The sequence below is a fragment of the Papaver somniferum genome, chromosome 10 (assembly GCF_003573695.1).
Source record: "Papaver somniferum cultivar HN1 chromosome 10, ASM357369v1, whole genome shotgun sequence".
Taxonomy (NCBI): domain Eukaryota; kingdom Viridiplantae; phylum Streptophyta; class Magnoliopsida; order Ranunculales; family Papaveraceae; genus Papaver; species Papaver somniferum.
This window is the reverse complement of record NC_039367.1, coordinates 54,444,395-54,452,783: the sequence shown is the minus strand read 5'-3', so window position 1 is coordinate 54,452,783 and position 8,389 is coordinate 54,444,395. Positions and strand designations below refer to the sequence as shown.

Genomic DNA, 8,389 nt, shown 5'->3' with positions numbered 1-8,389 from the left:
TAAGCCATTTTCATATTATCGATGACGATGGACATTTTAAGCAACAGAAAGTAAAGCTTCAGACAGTAATTATGCTGGCAGAATAATACAAACACCTGAGAACCTTGTGCTAGCACATTGATGAGCAGAATGGACACCTTCTTGTTGATATTTTTACACATTAATAAGGGAATATCAACAAGTCTATTAGAAAGTTATATTTTTACACAATAACAATATACTTCTTGCATACGTACTATGAGTATCTCAGTATCCAGCTTCTCAACAGATTGCTTTGCATGGTGATGTCCGAAATGCTGCTCATCCTGCTGCCTTACTAGATTGCACCTGAACTTTGTAACTGCAACCTAAGCATACATCTAATATCACCACCAAGTTCATTCTGCAGCTTCAATTGCAGCAGCAATGTTAAAGTAATATGTCGATTGAAACTATTTCAATCAACTAATAACGGATAGAAGTTTCATATTAGGTTACATATGCATATCCCAACAAATTAGCATAGTTACACATCTATTTTGCATGTGTAACTAATATATACACATCAATTTAGCTTGTGTAACTAGAAGTTACACATCTAATTAGCATGTGTAACTACTAGTTACACATCCATAGTCTACCAATACTATGCTGGTAAAAAAGCCTTACACTGTGAAGTGGGAAACCTGGTAAAAGTTCATACACAAGAAAACTGTACTACATGTAATCGGCAGTTACACATTCATATATCATGTGTAATTCGCAGTTACATATGTCATAAGCATATGTAATAGGAAGTTACACATGCATATGGCATGTGTAAGCCGCAGTTACACTTCGGTGTTTTTTAAAGCCATCTTACCATTGGGAGAATAGGTACTGAGATGAATTGGATCGGTAGAGATAGATTTGGAGCGTCATGTCCCTTTATTTGTTTCATCTGTGATCTCCTATCTCAGAGCAGCTACATAAATATAACAGATAAGCATGTTAGATGAAATTTATCAAATTGGGTCAGTTGTACAAATTATACTTAAATTTCAGAGAATCAAATGCTTAACGAGGACACCTTTGTATATCAAACAACAAAATTAGTTACAATGATGACCAAAATTTGCAGAGTAACCAAAACAGACCTAGGACCACGTAAAAAACAGATTAAACATACTTCCAACATTTGCAGAGTAACCAAAACATTTGCAGCATGACATCGGAAAATGAAGTACCTAACAACCAAATAACTAAGACACAACCAGTGAGAAACAACCAAAAAATTTACCTCAAGAGCAAAACATTGGCAGCATGGCATCTGAAATGAAGTACCTATAATCATCTTTATCAGTTGACTTCTACTTCTCAGCACTGCTTTCTTTCATATATGTCAACACATATGAGCCTGGTGATAAGGATGAATCAGAGCTTTCTAATTTCTCAGAAAAGTACAACAATTGAGCAATCAAACTCTTTTGTGATTCAAGAGTGTTTTCTGTTGTTTCATCTATAGCCACTTGGATAAACAAACTAACCAATGAAGCAGTTCTCATTCAATTTATCAATTCTGATATCACCAGTGCCTCCTCATCCTCCTAAAGAACCCCTACCTGCACCACCAACATCACCAGACCAGTTCATATGAGTGGATGAAAAATCAAATCAAATCTATGGGTAACAGAGACAATGATTCTTTGATACTGAATCTCAAAACATTATTTTAGATCGTAGCTACAAATTAAGATTTACGACGAATAGATATGGATTTTTTGTTCAAGTTTTTTCAAAAAATCTAAATCAAAACAACCAGAGTGAGTAGAAAATTGTAGATCTATGCTTCGATTTCAATTAGGATAGGTTAATTAAAAAAAATGAAGATATAGGTTCTGAAAACCCTAAAATCCTTAAGAGAAGATGATACTTATACGCAAAATCATGCTCATCTTTCCCATGATTAAGGATCTAAACTCTAATTACGGATCAGATAATGAAATCGAGATTAATTTTCATTTTTTTTTCAAAATCATTAAAATCAAACCACGAGAAATTTGATTTCAACTCGAAATCGATTAATGAAAGCTTTAAAGGAAGATTAACTTACCTTTCAATTCGTTTTTCCTGATGTTTCTCTTCGATTTCTTTGGTTAATTATCAGACTAAACAAATCATCTGCATCTTCCGTAAGATCTATCTTTTGATCAGATTCAATCGATCTTTGACATAAATGAAACTACAGAGGCATAAAAGGAGAAGATGCAATCAATCGTTGTTGTTGCAGTCGAAGATTTGATGAAGACGAAGAAGATTTGATGCAGTCGAAAATGAATCTCAAGAACCCTAGAAACCATTGTTCTACAACAGAGAGAGATAAAGATGAAAGAGAAAGAGAATAGAGAAATGAAAAGAAGCTTCTGGGATTCCCTTGTATAAATACTAAAGGGCAATGTTGCCATTATTAAAGTTCGGAATAATTAATTATGGGCCTGATCTAAAGATAATTTGATTTTTCGGGCCTAGTAATATCATTTTATGAAAGTGTGGAGTTGAGGGTGGAGGATCCATTTTGTGGGGCTTCTATATGTTTGAACCCATATAGTAGGGGGTTCTAGTATTTTTCACTTTGGAAAATCAAGCAAAGAAAGAAATTGACTAATGGTGCGATAAGATAACACAAAAAAGAAAATGGAAAAACCCTACATTTTCATCTCACCACAATCTCCAACGGTCAATAAAATCCTTATCCCTAAAAACCCAATCCAAATCTCCCACCCCCCTCTACCTCTCATTTCCCTCCAAGCACAGACCCAAAATCCCCAAAACAACTCTCATCTCCCCTTTCTCCTTCCTCTTCTCTCTGTGAATCTGTGGAGAGCAAAAAAAACCCAGCAAAAATCATGTCTTGCTCAAATCTAACCATGTTGGTCTCTTCAAAATCAAGTCTCTCTGATCCATCTGCACTCTCATTTAGATCTGCCCTAAACCCATTTTGTCTCCCAACTTACAATTCAACAACCCCGTCATCTCGATCTTCATCTCAAATTAGTTGCAATCTTCGTGAACTCCGTGACCGTATTGGTTCTGTAACCAATACCCAGAAGATTACTGAAGCAATGAAGCTTGTGGCTGCTGCGAAAGTTAGAAGAGCTCAGGAAGCAGTGGTAAGTGGTAGACCCTTTTCTGAAACCCTAGTTGAAGTACTTTACAGTCTTAATGAACAACTTCAGAATGAAGATGTTGATATTCCTTTAACAACTGTTCGTCCTGTTAAGAAAGTTGCATTAGTTGTTGTTACTGGTGATCGAGGTCTTTGTGGTGGTTTCAATAATCAGCTCTTGAAAAAAGCTGAAGCTAGAATTGCAGAATTGAAGAGTCTTGGTTTGCAATACACTATTATTAGTGTCGGGAAAAAGGGAAATACTTATTTCTCTCGTAGACCTTATATTCCTGTTGATAAATACCTTGATGGTGGAAATCTTCCTACTACTAAAGAAGCTCAAGCTATTGCAGATGATGTGTTTTCGTTGTTTATTAGTGAAGAAGTCGATAAAGTCGAACTTTTATACACTAAGTTTGTTTCTCTAGTGAAATCAGATCCAGTCATTCATACACTGCTTCCACTTTCGCCTAAAGGAGAAATTTGTGATATCAATGGAACATGTGTTGATGCAGCAGACGATGAGCTTTTCCGCTTGACTACCAAAGAAGGAAAATTGACTGTCGAAAGGGATGTAGTGCGAACTAAAACAATTGATTTTTCACCTATCATTCAATTTGAGCAAGACCCAGTTCAGATTCTTGATGCACTTCTGCCTTTGTATTTAAACAGTCAAATTTTGAGGGCATTACAGGAATCTTTAGCTAGTGAGCTTGCAGCCAGGATGAGTGCCATGAGCAGTGCATCTGATAATGCAAGTGATTTGAAGAAAGCTCTTTCAACACAGTTTAACCGAAGGCGTCAAGCTAAGATTACTGGTGAGATATTGGAGATTGTTGCTGGTGCTGATGCGTTAGTATGAATTCTGCTTATAACTCTTCAGTTTCGCTTATATGTTATTGTTCCTTCTCTTCTTTTTGATGTTCCGCTTCCTAATTCATTAAAGTATGCCTGTATAAGAAATTAGTTATTTAAGAATCGACAACTTCATAAATGTAAGTTTCGGCTGCGTTCGAGCTTTCTGTACAATGAGTAAAACCAACAATGTCGATTCGGAACAAATGTGTTCCTTGTCATTATGTTCATCTCCTTCTTCATATATACCTGTATAATTTTAGAGTTCTTCTCTAGTTCAATCTGTCTCATGGTTGTTTGGATAACCGGAGTATAATAGTATAATTTGGAGTTCTTCTTTGTTGAAATTAGATGGTTTCAGCAATTCTTTCCACAAAATTTTTATGAGCTTGAATTTATCTGATTCCTAGGAACTCATTGGTTTGCAATTTGAAGTTTTGTATGAAGCATGTTGTTGCATATGTGACAAATTTTGACTAGTCACTGCAGAAGAAACTTTAACTAGATTGGAAAGTATATAAACCTACTTCAGTTCAGTCTTTAAACTGTATGCAGTTCAGTCTTTGACTATTCATTGCAGAAGAAACTGCATCAGCAGGAACTGTTCCTTTATCAATTTTTGAAACTTTACAAAATCCTTTATGAAAATGAATCGAAGTGAGACGATACAGGACTTGCACCAGTAAGGAACTAGACAAATTTACTAACAAAACACAATCAGTTCCAGCCAAGTTCATTGATAAGACTCCCAAGTATTTTGTTCTCCTATTCCTGTGGCGCATGGCTATGCATCGGTCATGTTTATTGGGTATCCCTTGGAACCCACAGACTTTCCCATTCTCTCTGTCAGCATCTTTTTTACAGGTTCCATCGACTTTCCATCTACATTCTTTTCTCCAGGTTGGATACCTGGAATCTTTTCTTATTACTCCTCATCTGCCAGAACTCTAGTGGAGCTGTTGTCCAAATTAGAGTTAACATGTCGCATTCTAATGTTAGCCAGGTTTTTTTTTTATCAGTCATCTTTACCTGTCTTACTACCTTCCCGAAGAATATTCAAAATTTAGCTTTTGGGAAACATGCGATTATGAACAGTCTTACTGTCTTTCCGAAGAATTACTGTCTTCATGGGATTATGAACTTGTTTTTGCTTGGAACCTAGGATGCAGTAGACTTTCTTTTACAAGTCCGGGCGGGTATCATGTTGCATTCTAAATTTAAGTGAGATTCAGACAAGGTCACGAGAATCTAGACCGGCCAGAGAGCTTCCCATAGCTGTTCGATTTCTCATAACGTTTCCACACTGTTGCCTAGTTTGAATTTTGCTGATGGCAGTTACTTCTCTGGAATTTCTTGGTTAATTCCAAATTGTCTAGCAACTCTATGAGGAAGGTCATATTCTAAAGAATCATTTGAACTAAAGATCCCGCATGCTCATAAGCACTGTAGAAAGATTATAATGCTACCTCTTCTGGTCCAACAACAAGTAGTTCCTCTGCCTCATCATTTACCAAGGGAAAGTGCCAATTATATGTGCTATAAAAACATAAGGACGCCATTCAAAATTCCGTGAACACTTTGAAAACCGGCCTCACCTCTGACGGTTTCCATTCCCTGAAAATAGGCCCGTCTTATGAAAAGTGAAATTACGGAGTTAAATTTAAGCGGCCTCAAGATGGGAAATGCTCCTATGCCCACTACTGTAGTAAGTGAACAGGCCCAAAACGGTGGCAAGGGAGTATAAGTGTATACCACTATACCTTGGGAAACGTTACATGAATGATAAACCAGTTGTTTATCTGCAGAGGTTAGTGAGAACTGCTGGTGAAATAGGCGTGGCTAGGCCTGTCAATGGATGCTAACGTAACGGAAATAGGCTCCGCCGCTGCCGTTTCCGTTAAAATTTAGCGGATATCCGTTACCGTTCATTTCCGACGGAAATAAGAAATTCAAAAACGTTACCGTTACGTTTGATTTACCGGATAACGGATATTTTTCCGCTGTCATCCGGTAAGTCACAGGACAGCCACAAAACAGGCTAAAAACACAGAAGTTACAGAACAAGTACACATAACAGCTTTAAAATCCAACAAAACATGTTCTAAATCCATGCCACACCAAAAAAAGACATACAGATGTTCATGCCATTGCCACACAAGAAAACAAGTTCATAATCTTCATGTTTTTTTTGCAAATGCATTCCTCCTCCATCTCCAGATTCTCCTCTGCCAAGTCCCAAGTGCCAACTGCATCTGCAAATGCATTTACCTTACTCCTTAGTCCTGAACTTCTGTATTTTGAAAGAAAAATCAAAAGTGTTAGACATTTTAAGCTGGCAATGTCATTGTCAGTGCAATAAGCCAATAAATTGCAAAAAAAAAATAAAGATTAAGATGTACCTGTAACACAACTATCACTGTCAGTGAGAGTGAGATCTGGCAGCCAATCACCCAAACAAAGCAAAGCTTCAACAAGATCTGGAGCTAATGAACTCCTGTGAGATGTGAGAACTCTGCCACCAATACTAAACATAGATTCTGATGCTACACTTGTCACTGGAACTGCCAATACATCTCTTGCAATCCTTGAGAGAATTGGGTACTTAGGAGCATTATTCTTCCACCAACTTAAGATATCAAACCTCATTTCTTCAGTGGCTGTGCCTTTAGGAAGAACTGGTTCTGCTAAGTATGTCTCCAATTCTGACTTCTCAACCTCAAACATATTGTTTTCCATAATGAAATCATCATAACCAAATTCATATGATGTTGTTGTACCTGCAGAGCTCTCAATTGCAGTTGAATGCATTCCAGTATCAAAGTAATCTGGAGCTGTAGTGTTAGTTTCATAAGCACATAAAAGAGCATTGAGTTCAAGCTCAAATTTGTTATAGTGACTTTTATAGTGTTCCACACCATATACTCTCTTCATAATAAACTCCACCCATTTAGATTTGTACCTAGGATCCAAAACAACTCCAATTCCCATCAAAGTGTTACTTTCTTTCCAGTAGCTATCAAATTTCATCCTCATATTCTTGGCCATGTCTCTGATATACTCATGCTCACTTGATTCCCATAGCTTAATGCATCTATTAACTTCTTGAACCCCATTATAATACAAATTTGTTGTGGGATACTTAATCCCAGCAAATTTGGTTGAAAGGACATCAAACAATTCCAAACATTCACATATGTGTACTCCTTGTTTCCACTCCTTAGAGGTTGGTAGTATCTTGAAGTCATCATCCAAATCAGCTAGCCTAGCAAAAGCTTGTCTAAAAAAATTTGCATCCTTTAGCATCTTAAAGGTGGAGTTCCACCTGGTATCCACATCTAAACCGACAGACCTTGAAGCAGGAAGCTTAACTTGGGAAATTGCACATTCAAATCTCTCTTTTCTAGCCTGACTTGACTTGACATATTTTACACACTCTCTAACTGCACCTATAAATGGAGCAGCTACTCTCATTCCCCACCCAACAATTAAGTGCAATATATGATTACAACACCTCATTTGGAACATATTCCCATTAAGAACTAAACAGTCTTTGCTATCAAGCCATTTCTTCAGCTGTTCCATCATAACATTGTTGGAGCTAGCATTGTCAGCAGCTACAGCAAAAATCTTATTGTCTATGTTCCATTCTAGACACACTGATTTCACTACAGATGCTAGAACCTCTCCAGAGTGTGGTGATGGCACTAAAGTATATGCTAGTGTTTTCTTAACCAGTTTCCACTCCTCATCTATGTAATGCAGTGTCACACAACAATAACCATCCTTTGTATGCTTACATGACCACATATCTGTTGTTAAGCTACATTTAGATGTAATATTCTCAAATTGTTCTTGTAATTGCAGTTTGAACTCAGTTGTTAGTCTCATGATGTCTTCCCTAACTGTATTCCTAGTGTAAAGCTTAGCAGTAGGATTCAAAGACTTAACAAACTCTCTAAAATAAGGATGCTCAACTATAGTGATTGGCAACTAGTGTCCTAGTAACAACAGGATCAAACTTCCAATTTGCTAACTTGGTTTTAGCATTACCTGTTTTGAGAGAAGTAATCTTGCTTTGTCTTTTCTTATTGTCAGGCTTTTCTTTGCAGATTTTGGCATGGTAATGCAAGCGGCTGGTTCCTTGGTTACTGGGAGCAGGTATTCTCTTGTGATAGTGTTTGCATTCAGCTATCAGTACCCCAACCTCCTTTCCACCTTTTACTGTCTTCTTTCCAACCTTCCTTTCAAAATCAACCCATACATCAGACCTTACTGAGCGCATTTTTTTCTTCTCTTCAACTATAACTGGGTCTTCATCTACTTCTACATCTTCTTCTACTTCTTCTCTAGGAAGAATTGCAGGTGTAATAGAAGCAGGTGTTGAATTCACTCCAGAAGCTTGAACTTGGT

At 37.1% G+C, this 8,389-nt stretch overlaps 1 protein-coding gene and 1 long non-coding RNA gene across 2 annotated transcripts; one reads left to right on the top strand and one right to left on the bottom strand.

Annotated features, from left to right (window-relative positions):
• Positions 1 to 1,311: 1,311 nt before the first annotated feature.
• LOC113319257 lies at positions 1,312 to 2,118 on the bottom strand. The gene is made up of 3 exons (XR_003345276.1): positions 2,072 to 2,118; positions 1,506 to 1,580; positions 1,312 to 1,375 (listed from the first exon to the last, which is right to left on the bottom strand). It is a non-coding gene; the product is annotated as an uncharacterized LOC113319257 (long non-coding RNA).
• Positions 2,119 to 2,733: 615 nt separating this feature from the next.
• On the top strand, positions 2,734 to 4,313 carry LOC113317791 (ATP synthase gamma chain, chloroplastic-like). The gene has a single exon (XM_026565923.1). The coding sequence runs from the start codon at positions 2,865 to 2,867 to the stop codon at positions 3,984 to 3,986; it is 1,122 nt and encodes a 373-aa protein (XP_026421708.1). The 5' UTR covers positions 2,734 to 2,864; the 3' UTR covers positions 3,987 to 4,313.
• The last annotated feature ends 4,076 nt before the right edge of the window (positions 4,314 to 8,389 follow it).